This window comes from Mobula hypostoma, chromosome 23 (assembly GCF_963921235.1).
Source record: "Mobula hypostoma chromosome 23, sMobHyp1.1, whole genome shotgun sequence".
Lineage (NCBI taxonomy): Eukaryota > Metazoa > Chordata > Chondrichthyes > Myliobatiformes > Myliobatidae > Mobula > Mobula hypostoma.
In genome coordinates this window covers 47,310,196-47,336,554 of record NC_086119.1, presented here as the reverse complement: position 1 = coordinate 47,336,554, position 26,359 = coordinate 47,310,196, and the positions used below count along the sequence as shown (strand labels likewise).

The 26,359-nt window shown below is 42.5% G+C and overlaps 1 protein-coding gene across 1 annotated transcript in view; it reads right to left on the bottom strand.

The window, feature by feature from the left end:
- mmp28 (matrix metallopeptidase 28) overlaps positions 1 to 26,359 on the bottom strand; it is a 105,674-nt gene that overhangs the window by 56,860 nt on the left and 22,455 nt on the right. Inside the window, exon 2 of the mRNA XM_063031449.1 lies at positions 17,850 to 17,929. Within this exon, the coding sequence (XP_062887519.1) occupies positions 17,850 to 17,929 (80 nt within the window). The remainder of the gene's footprint in view (positions 1 to 17,849; positions 17,930 to 26,359) is intronic.

Below are 26,359 nucleotides of genomic sequence, written 5' to 3'. Positions count from 1 at the left end.
TGGAAGTTCAAATGAGATGGGATGAGAGATTAGGTTGACGGTATTGATCATCTGAAAATAATCCTTAATGTAATAAGCTTTATCTGGAATTCAGTAATTCCTTAATTTATGAATGCTCAATTTACAAAATATTGCATAACAGGAGCGCCTCACTTAGCTGAGGATGTGTGTAGATTGATGTATCGACTTCTCACAGTAGCCCAAGTTAGCCTGGCCCTTTTACCATCAAGCCAGGTTCCAAGCCTCCACTAAAGACCAGCCCCAATGTAACAGCCACACAGATCACAGGCCCAGGCAGCAGCAAATACGTTTCATGTTCAGTGTTTCACATTGTGTGAGTTGCGTGGACATATTTATTTATTTTGGCTATTTATTGAGATACAGCACAGAATAGATCCTTCCAGCCCTTTCAGCTGTGCCATCCAGCAATCCCACAATTTTAATCCTAGCCTAATCACAGGACAATTTACAATCCTCCTACCAACTAGGGGAGGAAACCGGAGCACCCAGAGGAAACCCGCGTGGTCATGGGGGGAAACATACAAACTTCTACAGGCAGTGGTGGGAATTGAACCCAGATCACTGGTACTGTAAAGTGTTGTGCTAACCACTAAGCTACCGTGCTGCCCCATCTACCATTGATATGTACCAAAGACCTCATCCAGTTTCCAAAAGCATGCTACTGGTGCAAAAATTGCCCGCCGCATTTGAGTTGTTTAAAAATTACATTCTGAATTGCAAAATACTTACAGAATCGCAGGACCGTTGCAGCAGGGACTCGGAAGAGCGCTGAGTGCTGGGAAGCAGCTGAGGAGCTGAGGTGAACGTGCTTTAAAAGGAGCGCGGAGCGGGGACTCGGGACAGTGTGATGGCGGGACCGTCGCAGCAGGAGGAGGAGCAAGGGGCTCGGGCGAGCGCTGAGTGCTGGGAAGCAGCTGAGGAGCTGAGGTGAGTGTGCTTTAAAAGGAGCGCAGAGGGCAACGGAAGGGTTAAACAGAGTGTTGATTAGTTGATTAGAGGGAGTGAGTACTTGAGATAATTGGCAGGGACAAATAAAAGGAGGGGTAACTGAAGAGGAGCGGCCAGTGTGTGAGTGCCTCAGGGTAGGAGTGGAGCTTTGAGGCTTTGGCTCGAGAGGCTTCGGCGAGCAGAGGCTGAGGATGAGCCTGCTCCCGGTGAGGTAAGGCAGGGTAAGTTCCTTTAATTAATTTAGTTAACTTAGGAGTAGGTAATGGAGGCAGTAGTTAGGGCAGTCGAGTGCTCTGTATGCAGTATGTGGGAAGTCAAGGACAGCATAATTGTCCCTGATGACTACACCTGTAAAAGGTGCATCCAGCTGCAGCTCCTGACAAACCGAGTTAGGGAACTGGAGCTGGAGCTGGATGAACTTCGGATCATTCGTAAGGCAGAGGCAGAAATAGACAGGAGTTTCAGGGAGATAGTCACCCCTAAAAGTCAGGAGGCAGGTAGCTGGGTGACTGTCTGGAGAGGGAAGAGGAGTAGACAGATAGAGCAGAGCACCCCTGTGGCCGTTCCCATCAATAGTAAGTATACCGTTTTGGATACTGTTGGTGGGGACGACCTACCAGGGACAAGTTGCAGTGGTTGCGTCTCTGGCACCGAGACGGGACCCTCAACTCAGAAGAGAAGGAGGGAAAAGAGGAGAGCAGTAGTGATAGGGGATTTGATAGTTAGGGGGACAGATAAGAGGTTCTGTGGGAGAGATCGAGAATCCCGGATGGTCCGTTGCCTCCCTGGTGCCAGGGTCTGCGATATCTCGGATCGAGTTCTCGGTATTCTCAGGAGGGAGTGTGAGCAGTCAGATGTCATGGTCCACGTAGGGACCAATGACGTGGGTAGGAAGGAGGAAGTCCTGCAAAGAGAGTTTAGGGAGTTAGGTACAAAGTTGAAGGACAGGACCTCCATGGTTGCAATCTCAGGATTGCTACCTGTGCCATGTGCTAGTGAGGCTAGAAATAGGAAGTTAATGCAGCTAAATACGTGGCTAAGGAGTTGGTGCAGGAGGGAGGGCTTCATGTTTCTGGACAATTGGACCTTGTTCCAAGGAAGGTGGGACCTGTTCCGACAGGATGGGTTGCACCTGAACTGGAGGGGGACTAACATCCTTGCAGGTAGATTTGCTAGTGCTGCTCTAGGGGGTTTAAACTAGATTTGCAGGGGGAGGGGAACCAAAGTGTTAGAGCAGATAGTGAGGTGGAGGAGGATAAAGGTCATGCGAGGATGGCATGTATAGACAGAAATAATAGAAATGTTCTCAGGTGCATCTGTTTCAATGCAAGGAGTATTGTAGGTAAGGCAGTTGAGTTTAAGGTGTGGATTGGCACGTGGGATTGCGACATTATTGCTATTAGTGAGACTTGGTTGCAGGAGTGGCAGTTTAATGTTCCGGGGTTCAGACGTGACAGAGGGGGAGGGATGAAAGGGGGAGGAGTGGCATTACTGGTCAGGGAAAATATCACAGTTGTGCGTAGACAGGACAGCCCAGAGGCCATATGGGTGGAGCTGAGAAACGGGAAAGGTGTGACCACACTAATAGGGTTGTATTATAGACTGCCCAATAGTCAGAGAGAACTGGAGGAGCAAATCTGCAGAGAGATAGCAGACCGATGTAAGAAACAGTAAGTTGTAATAGTAGGGGATCTTAACTTTCCACATATTCACTGGGACTCCCACACTGTGAAAGGGCTAGATGGCTTGGAGTTTGTCAAATGTGTTCAGGAAAGTTTTCTAAATCAATATATAGAGGTACCTACGAGAGAGGATGCAATACTTGATCTCCTATTAGGGAACCAGACAGGTCAAGTGACCGAAGTATGTGTAGGTGAACATTTTGGGCCCAGTGACCATAATGTCATTAGTTTCAAGTTAATTATGGGTAAGGATAAGTCTGGTCCTCAAGTTGAGGTTCTAAATTGGAGAAGGGCCAATTTTGTGGAAATGAGAAAGGATCTAGGAAGAGTCGATTGGGATAAGTTGTTTTCTGGCAAGGATGTGTTCAGTAAGTGGAAGGCCTTCAAAGGCGAAATTCTGAGAGTGCAGAGTTTGCATGTTCCTGCCAGAATTAAAGGCGAAATTAACAGGCACAGGGAACCTTGATTTTCAAGGGATATTGGCGATCTGGTTAAGAAAAAGAAAGGTGTATAGCAGGTATAGGCAACAAGGAAAAAATGAGGTACTTGAAGAGTATAGAAAATGTAAGAAAATACTAAAGAAGGAAATCAGTAAGGCAAAAAGGAGACATGAGGTTGCTTTGGCAGATAATGTGAAGGTAAACCCAAAGGGTTTCTACAAGTATATTAAGAGTAAAAGGATAGTAAGGGACAAAATTGGTACCCTAGAAGATCAGAGTGGTCGTCTATGTGCGGAGCCTCACGAGATGGGGGAGATCGTAAACAGTTTTTTTGCATCAGTATTTACTAAGGAAACTGACATAGCATATATAGAAGGAAGGGAAACAAGCAGTAGTGTCATGGAACATCTAGAGATTAAAGAGGAGAAGGTGGTTGCTGCCTTACAGCGAGTAAAGGTAGATAAATCCCCCAGGCCTGACATGATATTTCCTCAGACCTTGAGAGAGACTAGTGTAGAAATTGCAGGGGCCCCAGCAGAAATATTCAACATGTCCTTAGCCATGGGTGCGGTGCTGGAGGATTGGAGGGTAGCTTATGTTGCTCCATTGTTTAAAAAAGGCTCCAAAAGTAAACCAGGTAATTACAGGCCAGTGAGCCTGACATCAGTAGTAGGTAAATTATTAGAAGGTGTTCTGAGAGATCGGATATACAAGTATTTGGACAGCCAAGGGCTGAATAAGGATAGTCAGCATAGCTTTGTGCGTGGTAGATCATGTTTATCGAATCTTATAGAGTTTTTTCGGGAGGTTACCAAGAAAGTAGATGAAGGAAAGTCTGTGGATGTTGTCTACGTGGACTTTAGTAAGGCTTTTGACAAGGTCCCACATGGGAGGTTAGTTCAGAAGGTTCAGGCACTAGGTATCCATGGAGAGGTTGTAAAATGGATTCGAAATTGGCTGTGTGGGAGAAGACAGAGATTGGTAGTGGATGATTGCTTCGCAGACTGGAGGCCTGTGACTAGTGGTGTGCCTCAGGGATCCGTGCTGGGACCATTGTTGTTTGTTGCCTATATCAATGATCTAGATAATAATGTGGTAAATTGGATCAGCAAATTTGCTGACGACACTAAGATTGGAGGCATTGTAGACAGCCAGTAAGGCTTTCAAAGCTTGCGGAGGGATCTGGACCAACTGGAAAAATCGGCCAGAAAATGGCAGATGGAATTTAATGCAGACAAGTGTGAGGTGTTGCATTTTGGAAGGACAAATCAAGGTAGGACATACACAGTAAATGGTAGGGCACGGAGGAGTGTGGAGGAACAAAGGGATCTGGGAGTTCAGATACATAATTCCCTGAAAGTGGCGTCACAGGTAGACAGGGTTGTAGAGAAGGCTTTTGACATCCTGGCATTCATAAATCAAAGTATTGAGTATAGAAGCTGGGATGTTATAGTGAGGCTGTATAAGACATTGGTGAGGCCAAATTTGGAGTATTGTGTGCAGTTCTGATCACCTAACTATAGGAAGGATATCAGTAAGATTGAAAGAGTGCAGAGAAGAGTTACTAGGATGTTGCTGGGTCTTCAGGAGTTGAGTTACAGGGAAAGATTGAATAGGTTAGGACTTTATTCCTTGAAGCATAGAAGAATGAGGGGGAATTTGATAGAGGTTTACAAAATTATGAGGGGTATAGACAGAGTAAATGTGAGTAGGCTCTTTCCACTCAGATTAGGAGAGATAAATGTGAGAGGACATGGCTTTAGGGTGAAAGGGGAAAGGTTTAGGGGGAACATTAGGGGGAACATTAGGGGGAACTTCACTCAGAGTGGTGTGAGTGTGGAATGACCTGCCATCTGATGTGGTAAATGCGGGCTTACTCTTAAGTTTTAAGAATAAATTGGATAGATAAGTGGATGGGAGAGGTCTGGAGGGTTATGGACTGGGTGCAGGTCAAGGGGACTAGTGGAATAAAGTTTCGGCACAGACTAGTGTTCCATGGTTCTAATCTGTGTCCAGTATTATCACACAGCTGTTTGATCTATACATATCATAACTGGTGTATCCTGTTGATTACAACAGTAGCAGCGTTTTTTAAAAAAAGTTTATTGTTGTAAAAGTACTTTAAGACATCCTAAGATTATGAAAAACATGATATAAAGTCTTTATTTTGATTGCACCATAGTTTGTGCTTACTGTGCAGTAACTTCAAGAAGACAAACTGTGAACATACAGCAGGCAATGGGGTTTCTGTTCTATATTAATATTTATGTTCTTCAAATCCCTAACTAACTCCTTTCTGCAAATCCCTCTGTTCCTTCACACTTCTCCAGCTGGACTCCAAACCTAATCACCACTGCTCCATATTAGGCAAGAAATATTAAATTACTGGCAATAAAATCGAAGTGAAAGATTCTAGGACAAAAGAATTTGGTGCTAAATTATACACCATACAGTGAAGCAGAGACATTTAGCTACTCAGACAAACAAGCTAATAAATGTTGGCGAAGCTATTAAAATAATCTTTAAAATCCAAGGTTTCTTAAAAATCACAGAGGCGTTGCAGATAATTGTTTAGGCTGCAGTAAAAACAGTATATCCAATTCTGAGCCTTTAGTAGAGAAAATGTCAAGACCTTGAAAAGGGAACAAAATAGATTCCCTAAGGAGGTCTGGATGAAGGGAGATGGGGAAAACATTGCTTAGAAATCCAGTAGCATTGATTGTAGGGGTTGGGATGTTACATCACAGTTGCACAAGACAGAAGTGAGGCTGCATCTACAGCATTGTGTACAGTTTTAGCTACCATTGTTGGAAAGGTCTCATTAAGCTAGAAAGAATACAAGGAAGACTTTTGAAAATGTTGCCAGGACTCAAAGGATTGAGTTGTAGTGAAAGGTTGGGCAGGCTAGAACTTTATTCATTGGAGTGTAAGGGGCATTGAGAGAATGCAGGTATGGGAAAGAGAATCAAAAGCTAGAGGGCATAGGTTAAAGGTCAGGAGAAAGATTTAAAAGGGACATGAGGGGCAACTTCTTCAGGCAGAGGGTAGTTTATAAGTTCAAAGTTCCAAGTAAGTTAATTATCAAAGTACATATATGTACCATATACAACCCTGAGGTTTATCTTCTTGCAGGAATACTCAATAAATCTATTAACCATTATTAACAATCATTAATGGCTCTGTCTAAGTAGACAATGGATGCGCCCGTCCAAGTGACCTCTCCGGGGTGCAGACCTGGGCAATGAATATGGAGATCCTGGGCTGCCCAGGCATCAAGATCCCCCTCTCGGCCTCGCGGATCTGGTCCAAAGGAATGCGAAACAGTACATTTGGCATCGGCTTGGCTGCAGGAGCTGCCGGGAGGTGACATGATACGTCATCCAACCGCCTTAGGGGCTCCACTCCGGATTTGTGTAAGGTTTACACCTTAGCCTTCTCTTCTCCTGAAGATACCCACAAGGTAGTGGGATCCGTAACCCTGGATAGGGGCCCATACCAGGTATTAACCATTATAGAATCAGCGAAAGACCGTACCAATTTGGTGTACAATCAGCGTGCAAACAACAAACTGTGCAATACAAAAACAAATAATAAAAACAATAAACTAAGCAACAAACATGGAGAACAGGAGATGAAAAGTCCTTAAGTGAGAACATTTCAATGATGGGGCGAGTGAAGTTGGTTCAAGAGCCTGATGGTTGAGAGGTAATAGCTGTTCCTGAAGCGGCTGATGGGAGGTACTGGAGCATCAGAACTCACTTCTGATGGTAGCAGTGAGAAAAGAGCATCTCCTGGATGGTGGGGCTACCCGATGACGGATGCTGCAACAACACTCTGTGCAGGTGTACTCAACGGTGGGGAGGGCTACCAGAGGATGTAGTTGAGACAGGTACAATAACAATATCTTTAGACATTTGGACAGAAAATGCTTGGAGGGATGTGAACCAAATGTGAGCAAATGGGACCATTTTAGATGGGCATCCTGGTTTTTGATTCTCAAAGTAAATATGTTGCAAGGTACCACAATGGGCTATTAAAGATTTAGAGTGACTGAGCTACGCAGACTGCTTTAGAAACATAGAAAATAGGTGCAGGAGTAGGCCATTCAGCCCTTTGAGCCTGCATCACCATTCAGTCCTGAAGTTAACCCTGAATCTGTTCTGAACTAGATTCCAGTCAGTTTCAGTGTCTGGGTTAATGATTATTATCCATGCAACACACCAGCATCTGCAGATTTTCTCTTGTTTGTGATTTGATTATTAACCACTCCCACTTTCGTCAGTGTATAAGCTGATCAAAGGATTAAGCAATACCTTCCCTCCGCTGCCTTTCAATCTAATGTATGGTAATTAGGCTCACATACTGCACAGCTTCTACTTGGAACCAAGTATGGCAAAAGATCTGGAGAAGTTGTACCAAATAAAGTATTAAGATTTAAGAGTAGCATACAGAAAACATCTGGGCAAAGGTATGCTGTATAGATTTAACATTCGAGGAACTGCGTGCAGCAAAGAATCAGCATCTGCCAAAGCACTCGAAGTATCAACATCTGGGAAACTGCATACACTTACTGTTCAATATTAGGGAAATTACATATACCAAAAGGACCAACATCTGGAAAACTACATAAAGGGTCAAGATCCAGAAAACCACATTCAGCAAAGAATCAATATCTGGAAAACTATATAAGGAATAAGGAACAACATCTGGGAAAGCAGTTACACTAAAGGTTTGCTATAGTAGGAAGTGAATGCAGCAAAGGATTGGATGATACAAAATGCATGTAAGGTTACGAGTTCACTGAAATGTACAACACGTGTTTCAGCTGTGGGTGCATCCTGTCTTAAGCAAACTTCAGTTCCTGTAGTGCTAAAACCTGACAGAAACTCGAGTATCACTATGCATTGGGGTTTATGTAATGATGTTCTTCAATAAAAGCTCTCTAAACCAACCCATCTGTTGACTAAAGAGGAATTGTCCTGTTGGAAAAATACAATGCAAATCAGAAACCCTACCTGAATTTCTCAGATGCAATGCAATGTACACCTGGTGTATACAGAGTCACAGAACAATACAGCAGAGATACAAGCCCGTAAGCCCAACCAGTCCATGCTGACTACAGTAATCTCGATTTCCTGTGTTCAATCCATATCCATCCAGGTACCTAGGCAAGTCCTTCTAAATTGTTACTATTATGCCTACCCTCTGCCTGAAAAGTTGCCTCAATTCCCTCTTAAATCACTCCCCTTTCACCCTGAATCTATATTCCCTTATACTGGACCCCCCTACCCTGGAGAAAAGACTATTACACTCTACCTTATCTATACTTCTCATCATTTAAACACTTCTCGAAGGTCACCACTCATTCTCCCATGTTCCAAGGAATATAGTTCTAAGCTTACCGATCTCACTGTTGAAAAGATACATTGCAAGTCAGAAATCCCACCTAATTTCCCGAGGTGTTATGCAACATACACCAGATGTTCCTTAGGGAATCAGCGGGTGGATTTATTTCACAGTCCCAGTTAATATTTGTTATTAACACTGAAGCCTTCGTGCCTTGCTGTCTAATAAATGGATGTATTATTTTGTCCTTATTAAATTTTATTGGCACAGGGTGCAGCTGATCCACAGAAGTCGAGAAGAAGCAGAATTGAATCCTTCCCATTTCTCCGTGAGAGGGAGAAGATTGGACAGTAAAATGGTTGATTTTTCCAGACACATGCCACTTTGGCCTACAGTTAGTAGCTTTCTAATTATTTTTCAGTAAGTGGCCATCACTGAAAGGGCCGACATTTATTGCCCTTCCATAATCACTCTTGAGAAGGTGGTGGTGAGTTATTTTCCCTATCAACCTGTTTAGCCACTTTCAGGGAGCTATGAACTTGTTACCCCAAGATCCCTCTGCTCTTAACAGTGTATTGTCTCTTTACATTTGACCTAACAAGGTGCAACACTTCACTTTGGCCAGGTTAAACTCAATCTATCATTTCTCTACCCATATCTGCAACTGATCTATATCCCCCTGTATTCTTTGCCTGTCTTTTACACTATCTACAACACAACCAATCCTTGTATGATCTGCAAATCTACTAACCCATCTATCTACAATTTCATCCAGGTCATTTATATACATCACAAACATAGGTCCCAGTACAGACCCCTGTACACCATTAATCACAGACATCCAGCTAAAATAACTCCCTACAACCACTACCCTTTGTCTTCTATGGGCAAGCCAAACAGCCAATTCACCATTGATCCCATGCATCTTAATCTTCTGAATGAGCCTCCCATGAGGGACCTTGTCAAATGCTTTACTAAAATCCATCAGACAACATCTACAGCTCTACCTTCAGCAATCACCCTAATCAAAAAACTCCAAGTTTGTAAGACATGACTTGCCCCTCACAAAGCCATGCTAACTCTCATTAATTAAGCCATGGGAGAGACAACATGGTTTTCCTAATGCTCATAAATCCTATCCCTAAGAATTCTCTCCAGTAACTTCCCTACCACTGATATAAGGCTCACCGTTCTATAGTTTCTAGGATTTTTCCTGCTTCCTCCTTGAATAATGGAACAACATTAGCTACTCGCCAGTCCTCCAGGTCTTTGACTGTGGTTAGGGAGGACACAAAGGTACTTACCTTATACTTTATTGTCGCCAAACAATTGATACTAGAACGTACAATCATTACAGCGATATTTGATTCTGCGCTTCCCACTCCCTGGATTACAAATATTAAACATTAAAAATATTAAAAATTAGTAAATATTAAAAAATTAAATTATAAATTATAAATAGAAAATAGAAAAATGGAAAGTAAGGTAGTGCAAAAAAACCGAGAGGCAGGTCCGGATATTTGGAGGGTAGGGCCCAGATCCGGGTCAGGATCCGTTCAGCAGTCTTATCACAGTTGGAAAGAAGCTGTTCCCAAATCTGGCCGTATAAGTCTTCAAGCTCCTGAGCCTTCTCCCAGAGGGAAGAAGGACGAAAAGTGTGTTGGCTGGGTGGGTCGTGTCCTTGATTATCCTGGCAGCACTGCTCCGACAGCGTGCGGTGTAAAGTGAGTCCACGGACGGAAGATTGGTTTGTGTGATGTGTTGCACTGTGTTCACGATCTTCTGCAGTTTCTTCCGGTCTTGGACAGGACAACTTCCATACCAGGTTGTGATGCACCCTAGAAGAATGCTTTCTACAGTACATCTATAAAAATTAGTGAGGGTTTCAGGGGACAGGCCAAATTTCTTTAGTTTTCTCAGGAAGTAAAGGCACTGGTGGGCCCTCTTGGCAGTGAACTCTGCTTGGTTGGACCAAGTCAAGTCACTTGTGATATTGACCCCGAGGAACTTAAAGCTTTTCCTTTTTAAATCTTTTTATTGAGTAAGTATACAAAAAAGGTAAGCCATATAAACATTAATACAATGTTAAAGTATAATAAAATTCCAAAAGATAACAATACCAAAAAGAAAATACTACAAACAATGTAATTTAAGCATAAGAAACCAAGATAACATAATAGTATACTAGATTTTATATATATATCAATGGAAAAAAAAAGAAAAAAAAAACCCCCAAAAAAAAACCCACCGTGCAACTAACTAAAAGCAAAGCAAAGCAATGGGCTAACTTGAAACCAAACAGAGTTAAACTTAAAATCACGTCCTCAATCCCGACCTCCATTAAAACAGTGAAGAAAAAACAAGAAGGGTAAATATTACATTAAATGAAAATATCGAATAAAAGGTCCCCAAATCTGTTCAAATTTAAATGAAGAATCATAAAGGTTACTTCTAATTTTCTCCAGATTCAAACATAAAATCGTCTGAGAAAACCAAAAAAAGGTAGTTGGAGCATTAAGCTCTTTCCAATGTTGTAAAATACATCTTTTCGCCATTAAAGTAAGAAATGCAATCATTCTACGGGCTGAAGGGGAAAGATTACTAGAAATTTTAGGTAGTCCAAAGATAGCAGTAATAGGGTGAGGAGAGATATCTATATTTAATACCTTAGAAATAATATTGAAAATATCTCTCCAAAAAGTTTCCAAAGTAGGGCAAGACCAAAACATATGAGTTAAAGAGGCTATCTGCCCCGAACATCTATCACAGAAAGGATTAATATGCGAGTAAAAACGCGCTAACTTATCTTTGGACATATGTGCTCTATGAACCACTTTAAATTGAATTAGGGAATGTTTAGCACAAATAGAGGAAGTATTAACTAATTGTAAAATCTGCCCCCAATCATCCACAGAAATGGTAAGCCCCAATTCCTGTTCCCAATCTACCCTAATCTTATCAAATGGAGCTTTCCTAAGTTTCATAATAATATTATAAATCATAGCCGATGCACCTTTCTGACATGGATTAAGGTTAATTATCGAATCTAAAATATATATAGGAGGAAGCATTGGAAAGGAAGAAAGTATAGTAGGAACTTAAAGCTTTTGACCTGTTCCACTTGCGCACCACTGATGTAAATTGGGTCATGCAGTCCGCTACTCCTTCTGAAGTCAACAACCAATTCCTTCGTCTTGCTGACGTTGAGGGATAGGTTATTGTCTTCGCACCACGCCACCAGGTTCTTAATTTCCTCTCTGTACTCAAACTCATCATTACCCGAGATACGGCCTACAATTGTTGTGTCATCAGCAAACTTACATATTGAGTTCGATGGAAACTTGGCTGTACAGTGAGTACAGCAGGGGGCTGAGTACAGAGCCTTGTGGGGCATCGGTGCTCAGAGTGATTGTAGAGGAGAGCTTGTCCCCTATTTTTACAGCCTGGGTCCTGTCTGTGAGGAAGCTGAAGATCCAGCTGCAGATCTGAGTGCTTAAGGCCCAGGTTCCGGAGCTTAGGAATCAGTTTATTTGGAATGATGGTATTAAAGGCAAAGCTGTAGTCAATGAAAAAGGAACCTTACGTATGCATCTTTATTCTCCAGGTGTTCTGAGGAGGAACATAGGGCCAGAGAGATGGCATCTGCCGTTGACCTGTTGCTCCGGTAGGCGAATTGCAAAGCGTCGAGTTTGACCGGTAGGCTGTGGTTGATGTGTGCCATAACCAATCTCTCGAAGCACTTCATAGCAATTGATGTCAGAGCCCCAGGTCGATAGTCATTCAGGCATGCCACCTTGCTCTTCTTCGGCACTGGGATTATCGTTGCCTTCTTAAAACACGAGGGGATCTTAGACTGAAGCAAGGAGCAGTTGAAGATGTCAGCAAACACTCCAGCTAGCTCACTTGCACAGGCCCGGAGAACCCGTCCCGGGACGCCAGCTGGGCCCATCGCCTTCCTTGGATTTATCTTCTAACGTCCTCCTCGGTGACGATGAATCTCGATGCCACCAGGTCCAGTTCATCCGGAGGGAGCGGGACGCTCCTCTTCTGTTCGAATCTTGCGTAGAATACGTTTAGTTCGTCAGGAAGAGAAGCGCCACAGTTATTGATATTCCCAGCCTTTTCTTTGTGCCCAGTGATCTCATTTAGACTCTGCCATAGTCTACTGGTATCCCTCTGATTAGCCTGGGCTTCCAACTTGTCTCGATATTGCCTCTTGGAGCCCTTAATGGCTTTCCGGAGTTCACGCCTGGATTCTGTGTAGCGACTGGTATCCCCGGACCTAAAAGCTGCAGCTCTAGCCTTTAAAAGGGACTTGACCTCATAATTCATCCAAGGATTCCGGTTAGGGATACCCGGATCGTCTTGCGAGACACACAGTCCTCCATACATTTCCAAATAAAGTCTGTGACAGCTGAGGCATACTCATCGAGGTTAGCTGCCGAGTCCTTGAATACTAACCAGTCCACTGATTCAAAGCAGTCACGGAGGACCTCATCCGTTTCCTCCGTCCAACGCGACACTGCTTTTGACACAGTTTCTGTCTGTAAGCCGGGAGGAGGAGTACGGCCTGATGGTCCGATTTTCCGAAGTGAGGTCGTAGGACGGAACAGTAGGCATCCTTGACTGTTGTGTTGGTATTGATCAAGATCCCAGCAATCTCTTCACTTGCTTCTCCCGTTGACCTGAAGTGTATTCCATCAGGCCCTGAAGACTTATCCATCTTAACCAAACACTATCTCCTCCTTTACCTTGAAATGCCTTAGCATATTAATATGCATGGCACCGATCTCCCTATCTTCTACATGCTTCTCCTTGGTAAATACTGATGTAAAGTACTCATTAAGGACCTCACCCACATTTACCCACATACAATAGGGACATTTAAGAGACTCTTAGATAGGCACATTGAAGGAACAAAAATGAGGCCTATGTGGTGGGAAGGGTTAAATTGCTCTTGGGAGTAGATTAAAAGGTTTCACAACATCATGGGCCAATAGGCCTATCCTGTGCTGTATAATTCTATGTTCAGCGGTCTCTCTGAATGGGGAAGCAGGCACATGTGCTTCTATTTTTTAACCTTACTTTTTTGTATTCTTATGTATGCCACTTTGGAGCTACAATATTACTTGCTACTTATTAGCCCCAGCCTGAATTTGATCAGACTTACAGCAGTGATGGGCTACGTCATTTTATTGAGGAGTTCCAAATGGAACGGAAGATTATGCAATATTCAGCAAAGATATCTTATGATGGAAGGAAGGTAATTGATAAAGATAGTTGGGACAAGGCCTCCGTTTTGAAGGATTCCTATGATGATGTCCTGGATGATACACCTAGATCAACCCCAGCTTCTTTCTGCAGACCACATGCATTGGTTTACCAGAAGCAATTCTGTCCTTCCCAATTTCTGCCACTTTAATTCTACCCAACACACCCACTCTGACATACCAGCCTGTCACCTCCTGCACTATTACAGTGAGGCCCAACGCAAGCTTAAGAAACAGCACCTGAACATCCATCTGTGGACTTTGCAACCTTGCACCCTTAAAATCAATCCTCTGACTTTGGTTAATCAATTCTTCCAATCTGTCTGTGTCAGAACTGGCATTTTTTTGTGATCATACAGTCATACAGCAGGGAGCAGACCCTTCAACCCAAATTGTCCATGCTAACCAAGGTGGTTACCTCAGCCAATCCCATTTGCCTGGGTTTGGACCATAAACCTCTCAACCGTTCCCCTCTCACCTGAAGCTCTAGTTTCTAGATTTTCACTTGTTTTAGCCTTCCCCACTTAGGAAAAATACCTTATCTACGCCTTTCATGATTTTATAAACCTCATGAAGGCTACCCCCTAACCTCCTTCATTCCAGAGAAAGTGCCAATCTAACAGCCTTCCATCTGCGAATTGGACTCTCTTTGTTAATGCACTCTGAAACAGGTTAGGAAGAATAATCACATTTCAATTGACCCCTTAATCCATATGACATGATCTCAATCTTTGTCCTATCCATCCCTCCTGCTACCTTCTCTGCAACTTAGAATGACCTTTTCCAGTCCTGAAATATTAGGTCTGTTCCTCTCTCCAAAGATGTTGCTTGACTCACTGAGGGTTTCCAGTATTTTCTAGTTTTATTTTAGAACCCCAGCATCTGCAGTCTTTTTATTTACAGCTATTTTCCTTTGTTTGACATACAGCTCGATCAGTGGGGCAATGAGTATTCACATTACAACATTTAAAGTCAATCATACTGTGTGAGACTAAAATAAAGTATAGACTAAACAGGACAGAAGTGGCAGGTTCCCAAATGCTGAAAGAATTTAATGAATCTGTTGAAATTTTAATAACATTTTTTGGCAACTTTTGCAGCTGTTTTACCTGCTCCCTATGCAAATAGTACTGAATTGCCCAAATTCCATTTGTCAGCTTGTGACAATGGAATTTGAACTCTTAACCTGAGCTAAGATGGAGAGTGGCATTCTCACAACAGTTAGTAATATTTAAACAAAAGCCATCACATAGAAGGCTAAGGACTCTTTTACTGTTCTGTTTCCTTTCTTGTAAAGAAATGTGTAAAGCTTTTGCTATGCTTTTATTGAGAATGTTTTGTATATGATGCTATGTTGCTGTGATGCTGCTCCAATTAAGTTTTTCATTGTACTTGTGCAAGTGACAATGAAATTGACTTTGATGAATGGATCAAATTCTGGAAGATGGGATTAATGAACAATATTTACAACTTTCAAAAAGCATTTGGACAGGTACTTAGATAGGAAGGCTGTAGAGGAGTATGGCCTAACGCAGGGAAATGGGATTACACAGGCATCTCGGTCCGCATGGATGAGGTAGGCGAAAAGTGTCAGGAAATATTGAGGAGGCCCGACCCAAAAGCAGAGCTGCAGAGATGATTTAGTGGTGAGCAATAATTTTGATAATTGACTGGAAAATAACACTAAGCAATAGAGAACAGGTACTAAACTCACAGACAAGGTAACTGAAGTCCAAGAGCAACTGGTTGAACCTGGATGGTTCATATGAATGAACAAGGACTGTGGATGAGAGATGGGTTTAAATAGGCTGCAGGTGATGTGTTGGAAATGAGTGGCAGGTGATTCCTGTTAGCTGGGTGGAGACTGGGAGGAGCCTGCGTGTGCAGGCTTGACAGAAAAGGCATATTTCTGTGTTCAATTCTATGATTCAATAGATATGTATCTGATGGCTGGCACCAAAATTGTGGGCTCAGAGTTTAGTTTCTGTGCTGCATGACTTAATAACTCTAATGCTAGATCTGTCCGTCTAGTCCATATCCACAGATACCATACCCACATAGGCTACACCTGGTGCCCAGCAGGTCAGCCACAGGGTAAAAATATGTAGACCATGTGGAAACAAGCAATATTGCTTCCCACACTTTACTGGCATGAAATCTAAACGATCAGCAAATGACTTCCGAGGTGGTGTTGGGGGCTGTAAGGTAGACCAGAAGTTATCAAAGCTGAAATAGAGAGCCTTTACCCATCCTGCCCACGGGCGGCAACACTGAGCAGCATTCCGCTGTAGGGGATATAGGCCAACTGAAGTCTACAGGGTGAGATACAGCCAACTACTTGCATTTAGCATAGTAACATGTTCCAAAGCAATAACACTGGAGGAGATATGAGTACAGTGAGGAAACCTCAGTCACTGAGAGGGGTTTTAAGGAGGAGAGAGGTGGAGAAATTTGATCTCAGGGTTCAGGCAGTTGAAGCCATGTTGACCATAAGCAAAGCAATGAAATTCAGGGAAGGCATTGAGAGAACACAAAGATACTTGGGTATTGTAGGAGGTTCAAGAGTGTGTTGCTATGGAGGGATTTGAACACAGAGATGAGGACCTCAGAATCATAGCACTGCTAGGCCTGGGGCCAGTACACGTACAGAAGTGGTGGTGAAAGGACAGACTATTAAGTCTGTTGGCCAGGAGTGCATTGGAGTAGTCAAATCCAGTGTAAGATGGTAACCCAGTAGCAAATGGGACATGCAGGAACTGAGGAAGGCAATGAGGTGGGGTGGGAAAGGGCAGCAGCAATGGAAGGAATATGGGATCAGGGGATCATCTCAGGGCATGATAAGGAACGTTGGTTGTGAATACTCTGGCACTGCACGAGGCAAAGTTCATGGAGGGAAGTGCATATCATTCAGGAGGTGGAGGGAAGCAACAATAAATGAGCTACCCTTAGATAGCTCAGAGCATTATATGTGGGTACTTGCTTGTAAGAAGGGCATAAACTCCAGCTGTGAAGTTGCTCTGAATTATTGCAGCCTTTCTGTCACCGATTGTGAGTTCTCTCTCCTGGAAAGACTTAGAAAGGGAGTTTAGTGTAATTTGTATCTCTTTACCAGGAATAGAAAGCTGTAAGTCAAGTATTGTGTCAACTACTCCCAAACATAGCTGGAAAAGGTTATCAAATGCCGTTTAATTCAAGTAGGGAACTTACTGTGGCTAGAAACAGTAGTAATGCAAATACACCCATCGCTCTGTAGCCAATATCCTGGAATATGTCTGCTAATACAAGCAAACTATATAGGTTTGGGTCTGCCAATGCATGTTAAACTCTGCATTAAGCTGGTATAATGCATGCCAAGAAGATTCAGCAAAGTTCCATTCATTCCACCTTATTTCCTTATAAAGTGTCTCTCTCACGTGTTCATTATTTTCCCGTAACACCTTCTCCACCGTACTAGGGGCAACTTGTAGTAACCAGTCAGCCTACCCACAGGCACTTGTTTCAGGGAAGTGGGGGGAAATCAGAGCACCCAGGGAAAACTCTACATGTACAGTCTGAGAGATGGGAATGGAGGCCGGGCAGCTGGAGCTGCCAGGGAGCACCGCCACCTGCTACGCCACTGTGCCACCATGCATTCACAGTTTACATTCCTCCACCAGAGCATTAGCCAAGCAACAGGAATTTTGGATTGCTGCCTTTACTGATTTATTTCAAACGATCAACAACCTGCCCAAAAATGGCTGGCTGAACTGATATCTTCATCTTGGCAGATACTTTCTGATCCCTGTTCACTGCTTCTAGCTCTGCTGGGTAACTAGAAGCTGACAAGCGAAGACCACCTGCCAAAGGGCAAAGCCCAAGCAATAAGATAATATTACTTATCCAGTTAATTGTCACTGTAGTGGTAGATACTCGCTTCCTATATCCCTAATATTATCTTTATCCTATATCCCTTTAACCTAACCACCCACAGCAAAACTTCAGTCTTAGAATGAACTGTAACTGAAAGGAGGAATTTATTATGCTGAGCAAGGAAGGTGTCAGTTTGGAATGAGGTTCAGTGTCCTGGCTCTACAGATCCTCATTGCTGCAGGTCGTCAATTATCCCTCTGGTACACAGCACATGCCCAATGTAAAAGCCTTACCTCACCGCCTCCTTCACCTGCGCAGGGTTCAGTTGCCCGAGGGATCCTGGTTCAAGGTAACCATACTTTTCCAAGAATGCCTTGGGGAAGAAGAGCAAAGCATCCATTAAGACCAGAGCCGTAGAAGATGCAGAGCAATATTGTGGTGCTAAACCACAGTGAAATAATTAAGGCAAATGTTGAACAGAGTTGGAGATAGAGTACAATGCACTGATACAACTAACTGATAGCTTTTGTGCTACTGAGTGAGCAGAAAGGGAAGTGATGATTTGGGTCTTTCCAAATTCCTGGTGGGTCACTGTTTCTCAATGGGTTAGTTAATTTTCAGACTGAAAGACACATAAACATATCTAATATAGAGGAATAGCTTGGTAACATTGGCAGGAACCTTCACTAAAGTGCTGCTGTTGTTACAATCAATTATATTGGCCCAATCAATAATGGTCTATGAATAGTGCAGTGTCTCCCAGTTAATTGGCCCATTGGTTAATCGGGGTAGCTGTTATTTAGGACACTCTTAAAGATCAAACAGTGATTGAGAAAATAGCTGGGATTCCCTTCATTTATTTGGGACACTTAACTGTTGCCAAGCAGTTTCTAACTAGCGTCAGTCGCATGCAGTTGTGTGGCTGCTAGATAATACACTATGCTTAGAGTGAATAATTTTTAAATAGTTGCATTTTGTGTTCGAAAGCAGAGATTTTGTCACAGATATTAGTGAGAAATAAGCAGTAAGACAAGTTAGAACTGTTTTGATCACTGTGATTTCAAGCATCCTGGTTTGGAGATGCCAGACACAGCTGGGAGTGAAAATGAAATGATTTCACTACTTCAAGTTAGAAACTATGAAGAATTTGAAGGTATCAACAATCATCTTGAATGTTACATTGAAGGCGAAGGTATGGAGGATGCAATTGTTAAAAGCATTGTATTAAGGCAGTCCATTACTTGCACGAGGTGTCTGTGCTGATTTTGTTCACTTACGGTCAATCAAAAGAGCACAGCAGTGGACACTGGATGAACTCAAAGGCTCAAAGGTTCATTTATTATCGAAGTGTGTATGCAGTATACAACTGTCTTCACCAGATAGCCATGAAACAAAGAAAACAGTTAAACCTACACACACACACACACACACACACACACACAGACTAAAAAGAATGGTAATACGATCATCAACCCTAACCCCGCATAAAAAAATTAACAAAATGCACCAAATGGCAACAAGAACATTAACCCCTAAACCCCCTCCTCTCTTACACAAAAACTAACAAATCACTCCACATGGCAATGAGAAAGAACAGCAAAGGCACCATTAGACTGAAGTAGTCCACAGTCATAGCCCAATCCATGAACACAGAACCTCGGTAATGTACTCCAACAGCATCCAGAGAGAGAGATACCACTGGAACGCAGAGGCCTACCCTCTGGCACAAGCAATAGGTCGCCACACAGATTTCTACTCCAGCGGCAGAGAGATCCATCCCAGCAGCGACCTAAAGGTAGGCAGTCAACACTGAACCCCAGCTCGCTGTCTGTATTCGCCTCGATGTTTCAATCTTCCTCAATGCTTTAATCGGTGATTAGTTGATGCTTGAATTGGCAAAGTGGAGTCTATCATTGGCACACACCTTGTCTCTAAGCTTCTTTGCCTCAAGCTTGCACTCACTTCCTGGAATCTTTTCAGAGACAGCCAAACGCTTGGTCAATTAATTGATCTCCAAACCGTAAATCGCAAGCTCTAATAGTTCCAGAAACATATTTAAGATGAGAAGCAGACATAAAAGAAGTGAAATAAACAGTTTTGTGAACTACCTGGAAGATGTGGACTGAGGGTATGCTGTACACTGGTGCCATCTTGACCAGAACTATTAGGAACTAATATACAGTTTTATAGTACTGTAGTAGTATTGATAATATTCTGATTTGTTCATATTTCATTTAAATACATAATTTGTTACACAGTTAAAGAGTAGTTTGTCTTTCTGATACCTTTTTATCTATTTCCATGAAATTTTGGCTAACTGTGGCAGCTGCTTAACTGGGCCAAAGTGTACTGATCCCACTGTGTCCCAATTAATTAGGATCCACCGCATTTAAATACAGGAAAGAATATTTGGCGCAACCCTGTGACTGCACTTCTATGAAGTAGCATCAATGTTTGTAAGTTGCTATATTTAAGTTAGTAGCGTCAGGGCCTTCAGCTCAATGTCAGATTATTTTTTATTAGAACAGGAACATTTTACTACCACCTTTCGCGGACAACAACACAGAAGTGGGATGGATTATTCCTCTGCCTCTCAGCTTCATGTGAAATACAAAAGCAATATGAAAATTGAAATATGTTTTACAGCCAATGCAATAATTTTGAAGTCACTGTTACAATATAATTTGGTACACATTAAGGCCCCACAAATTATAATGAGCTAGTAAAGGCATCCATTAGTCTTGCGAGACCATGGATCTGCGCCTGGAAAGTCTTCACTCTCCAGGGCACAGGCCTGGGCAAAGTTGTATGGAAGACCAGCAGTTGCCCATGCTGCAAGTCTCCCCTCTCCATGACACCAATGTTGTCCAAGGGAAGGGCATTAGGACCCATCCAGCTTGGCACCAGTGTCGTCGCAGAGCAATGTGTGATTAATTGCCTTGCTCAAGGACACAACACATGTTACCTCGGCTGGGGCTCCAACTCACGACCTTCAGGTTACTAGTCCAATGCCTTAACCATTTGACCTAATGGCCAAATAAAGATAATCAAGATACAATGGTAACAATCAACAAATCCAGCAATGACTATGGAAGTTGCCAAACCCGCTGGATAACTTCAAGATACTTTCTGACGTTGGTTGCGGAACATGCACTGCTCTGATATGGTGCAATAAGGCCTTTGCATTCTGCACCAAAAGGTAGAATGCTCAGTCTGGAGAAGGCATCTCTGACTGTGCACCACTCCCTCAGGCCTGGTGTTCTGTACTCTGATGCATAGGAATGAGCTTTATAAATTAGACAATAATCTAATGACTGTAAAGAAGGCAAGACAATGGCTATATTTCATTAGGAGTTTGAGGAGATTTGGTATGTCACCAAAGACACTCACAAATTTCTACAGATGCCCCGTGGAAAGCATTCTAACTGGCTGCAGCACCGTCTGGTTTGGGGCGATTACTGCACAGGACTGAAGTAAGTTGCAGAGAGTTGAAAACTTAGTCAGCTCCATCATGGGCACTAGTCTTCATAGGTATCCAGGACATCTTCAAGGAGCAATGACGACATCCATCATTAAGGACCTACACCACACAAGGCATGCCCTCTTTTCATCACTACCATCAGGAGGGAGATACAGAAGCCTGAAGGCACACACTCAGGAATAGCATTTTCCCCTCTGCCATCTGATTTCTGAATGGACATTGAACCGATGAACGTTACCTCACTATGTTCTTATTTCCTATTTTTTTCCAGTACTTATTTAATATAACTATTTAGTGTTTATATTTATTTTCTTTTTAACCGTAATTCAGTTTTTTTCTCTATTATCATGTATTGCACTGTACTGCTACCATAAAGTTAACAAATTTCATGACATATGCTGGTGATATTAGACCTGATTCTGATGCAAAATGTCAGATTTCACTATAAGGAACAATGAAATGCCCAGTAATAAACCTGAATCAATAGGAAGAGCAACACCAGCAAGTTGCTGAGGTGTTTCAGTGTTATGTTACTACCCAATGTTTTTAGTAAGCACTGGGAATTGGAGTGGCATAAGGGATTAACTGTTTTCTAGTATTGACTGCTCCAAGCCCACCTGGACTAATGTGCTATATTGTACTGGAGCCAAAGCAGTGCAACACAATTAAACCACTCCTTCCTATATCTCCCCCTAGAGTAATGGTGTCAAGAAAATGAACCACATGGGGTTACTAAGGGATGTTAAAACTTCCATTGTTCAAATATACATTCTCAGAGACGCCACCAAGTTCATGCTTTTCCAGGAACAATGGATGGAAGTGCAAAACAACTCAACTGGCAAAAAGTTTCATCTGCCAATCACTAGCCCACTCTCCCCCACCAATTTGTAAACTTTTGCAACCTTGGATAATCTTTTTCACTGTCTACTATATCACCAGTATTAAGTAGGCTCAAATTAGGAACACTGGTGCCTTGCCAAAGCTAAGTGTGTCTTCATCCTAGCCTCCAGAGGGTAAGTACTGGCACTTTTCTATTCCATGACTCTGGTGCTGTAACACTTACCCCACCCTGGTTCAGATGCTGAAGCTTGGCACTGGATAACTGCTCAGAAGTGCACTTCCTTCTTAATCCTAGGATTTCTTTAAGAACAATTTTGGGCTCAGGTTGAAATGCTAATCATCTCTAATTCATTCTGGCTTGCTGCCTATACTGAGAAACATAATATCTCCAAATATGGGTTGAATAAACAGTGACAGCCCATGTTATGCATTTTTCCCACACTGGAATCATGAGCTTTGGAACACTGATATCATGAGCTTTGGAACACTGATTTTCCTCTCCTCCATCAATCCTCATGCTGCCTGGTAGCCTCTGTTTAACCTCTGGCAAGCGGCTGGTGTGGGTGTCTATTTTGCAGACGTCATGGACATGCCTAATCTTACCCTGCAGAATCCACAAGTCACCAGTATAAGAAGATAAATCCGCAATGACAAACACTATAGTTTTAATAGAGGAACATTAGATCCAGCTATCATCTACTGCAGAGTATATTTTTTGAGTTTTCTGGTATGCAGAGCAGACTGTCATACCATTCACTACCTGAACATTTGAAAACCGGGCATGGAATGGAATAGATACAAGAATAAAAGCTTTTCCTGGATCAGCAGTGGGTGTTGGCAGGTAGGTGGGACAGCAAAGGCTGAGTGACTTGGTGGCTGTAGAGTGCCCAGCAGCAGCCTGAGAGAGTCGCATGGGCTGTGATCCATTTTTGTTCATGTATTCCCACTGCAGTGCCAGCAAGAAAGGTCAGCTCCCCCCAAACAAGGCAGTAAAAGCAGCAGCACACGGGATGGGGTGCCTTGATTGTGATATCAGAATGTCTTCCTCTGGTGAGGAAAACTATAGAGGTCTCCCGCCACCAAGGCTCAGCTCTATCAGCAGCAAATTCACCTTCAACCCCACAAAACAGAGCCATCTAAACTGCTATATCATCTCTTTTATAGATCAAGAAACATTAGCTATGAGGTTCTTTTACAGGGAATGTGCCAATGTGAAGCCGAAGAGTGGAAGAAGAGGGAAGCCAACAAGAGATTCAGAGCTAGGAGGCAAAGCAGCAAAACTGGGCAGCAAAGGCTGTGGTAGAACCGATAAAAGCCTTAAGGGCAAGAGAACAATTGGTCAGTTTTATTCTAATTAAGAAGCTTTGATTGGTTCCATGTCTAAGCATACGGCATACTACTGCAATGTTTATATGAAATAATAAATCATATAAAATGATTTATTTATGTACAGTGGGCCGTGTATGTACAAAGCTTTGAGAGCTCATATTATGCTGTATAATAATGCATATTGTATCAAGGACCTATTACGTGGCTCGATGGTATTCCACCTATTTGCACCCTATTGGCTGAATAACTGCTTTGTTTCACTCAACAAAGATCTGCATATTCTGCCAAAAATCTCTTAATACCACAAATATTTAAATCCAGATTTTTCCTGAAGAATCGTGTTCACAATGCTCATTGTAATGATCCTAGGAATGTCTAAACAGGTAGCACTCCTTTCTAGAATCAAATATTGTCTATTCAGATATCCCCTTGGACATCTTAATCCAAGAGAAGTGTTGCAGTGATATTTAAAGATGCACATCTCCCCTTATTTTACTTGTAAGGAAGATGCCAATGATAACCATTGGAATTAGTTTTTATTGTGACAGTCAATAACTCAGTGCAGCAACTAAGGGAGGAGTGATTTATCTCTATAGTTGCCCGACTTGTTTGTTGCTGATGCTGAAATGGATACAAGTGCACTGGAAGCTTGGCCTACACACCTTCTACACTACCCTCTCTAATTGCTACTCTGTTGAAAGATGGGCAAGTTGCATGCCAAAGAATCTCGGCTGGGACTGAGTGAATTGCTTTCACATCAGGTCCTTACAGTTAATGGATCAGGGAGATTTCCATCCTCTAGTCTTGCTTAGGGTATCCATTATGTCAGCTAACACAAGCACCTACACTTCCAATCTCTAGAGTACATCTACACAGAGTGCTTCACAGGAGAGCAACATCCATCATCAAGGACCACACCATAGAGGCCATACTCTCTTCTCACTTTTGCCATCAGGAACAGGGTACAAGTGCTTCAGGACTCACACCACCAGATTCAGGAACAGTCATTACCCCTCAAGCATCAGGCTCTTGAACCAGAGCGGATAATTTCACTTGCCCCATCACGGAACTGCTCCCACAACCTGTGGACTCACTTTCAAGAACTTTTCATTTCATGTTCTCGATAATTATTGCTTATTTATTATGTTTTTTTTTCTCTTTTGTATTTGCACAATCTTTTGCACATTGGTTGTTGTCCATCCTGTTGGGTATGGTCTTTCATTGATTCCATTATGTTTCTTGGATTTACTGTGTATGCCTGCAAGAAAACAAATCTCAGGGCTGTATATAGAGACATATATGTACTTTGATAATAAATTTTTTGAACTTTGACTACCAAAGAATCCAAACACTGATTTGCCACACTGATAAGAATGGTTAAGCTGTTGACAGAGCATTCCCCATTTCCTAATATAATTAGCCTTAGTTGTCTGTGCCACATAAATGAATTACCCACACTCAAATTTTTAAGAACAGCTTTTTCCCCTCCACCATCAGATTTCTGAATAGTCCATGAACCCATGAACACTACTTCATTATTTGTCTTTTGCACAATATGCTGCGGTAAAACAATGAAATTCACAACATATATCAATGGTAATAAACCTGATTCCAATTCCAATTTGCAGTAAAACATAATGCGGTGATTTGGATGTTTTTATTGGTATTTAATAGGTATTTTTGAAAATGTTTTCTACACAACTGGTTTGCCCTTGCCTTCTTCTGGGCAGTGACTTTACAAGACAGTGTCCCCAACCATTATCAATACTCTTCAGAGATTGTCTGCCTGGTGTCATCAATGGTCGCATAAGCAGAAATTGTGATATGCACCACCTGCTCCGATGGCTTCATGTGATCCTAATCGGGGGCCAGGCAGGTGCTACACCTTGCCCAAGAGTGACATGCAGGCTAGCAGAGGGAAGGAGCGCCTTACACCTCCTCTGGTAGAGACATATATTTCAATACCTGTTCTTAAACAGGTCCACATTTATATAGAGGTTTTCAAGTCTTCACAAAGCACCAAGGAGCCAGTGAGAGCTTTGTAAAGTGTTGTTACTGCTGCAGCATGAGGCCAGGCATCAGTCCACTCATAGCCCAACAGATTCTCTCAAACTGGAATGAACTAAATGGTCAGATAACTGATGGAGAAACATTGACTAGGGATGTGATGAGGGTTGTGGGAGGGGCAAGTGCAAGGGGACCCTTTTAAATTCATGTGAGAAACCTCGTGCCTCGTTGGTTTTATCAACTGATCCTTGAGGCTTTAACCCATGTCTAATGAAGATGGCAAAGAATGTACAACAATGAGATTATGTTGTCTTTCAACCTTTCACCTGCAAACCCGATTGAAAGGAAGAGCATTTTGTCCCTGCTCGTGTGGGAAAGTCCGTAGAGGAATTAGCCACATCTAACAGCTGGCAACAACTTTATTAACAACAGCTGGACAGGATAGAATATGCAGCTGGCTGATAGATTATATATCTCGGAGTATGGGGAGCTTCTACAGAAACCACCCACTCTTAGCACTTTGCTTGATAATTCCATAACCCGTGCAGCTGCTGTGAGAAATGTAATTGTTATGCTGATAGAGTGAGGTGGATGAACGTAAGCGGTGTCAGAGACACTTTCTAATCTCGCATTTTGTGAAGACCATATTAGTATTTATATATATTGTGACATTCATTGCCCGCTGATTTAGCACATTCTGTCTTGTTGTGATGAACAAAACTGCACACAATATTTCAAGGCATCATTACAGCCAACTGTTATAGTTAATACCCCTGCCTATGAAGACAGAGCAAGCTAGATCAAAGTTCAATGTACATTTATTATCAAAGTATGTATACTATATACAACTTGGGAGTTTTGTCTCCTAACAGGCAGCCACAAAACAAACAAACTTAAAAGAACCCCTTTAAAAAAGACCGTCAAACACCCAATGTGCAGAGAAAAAAATAATAATGTAGGTCGCATCCGGAATTTTTATGGGTAGCGGACGATTTCCTCCCACGCCATTCTGACGTAGTTGGAATTCGCGTATGAGGCAAGTTACAGCAGTGGTTTGCCATTGCCTTCGGCCGGGTGAGTTTTTTTTTTCAAAGAGATCACCAGCTCTCAACCCCGCACGGATGGAAAGCGTGCCAGGGGGAGCCA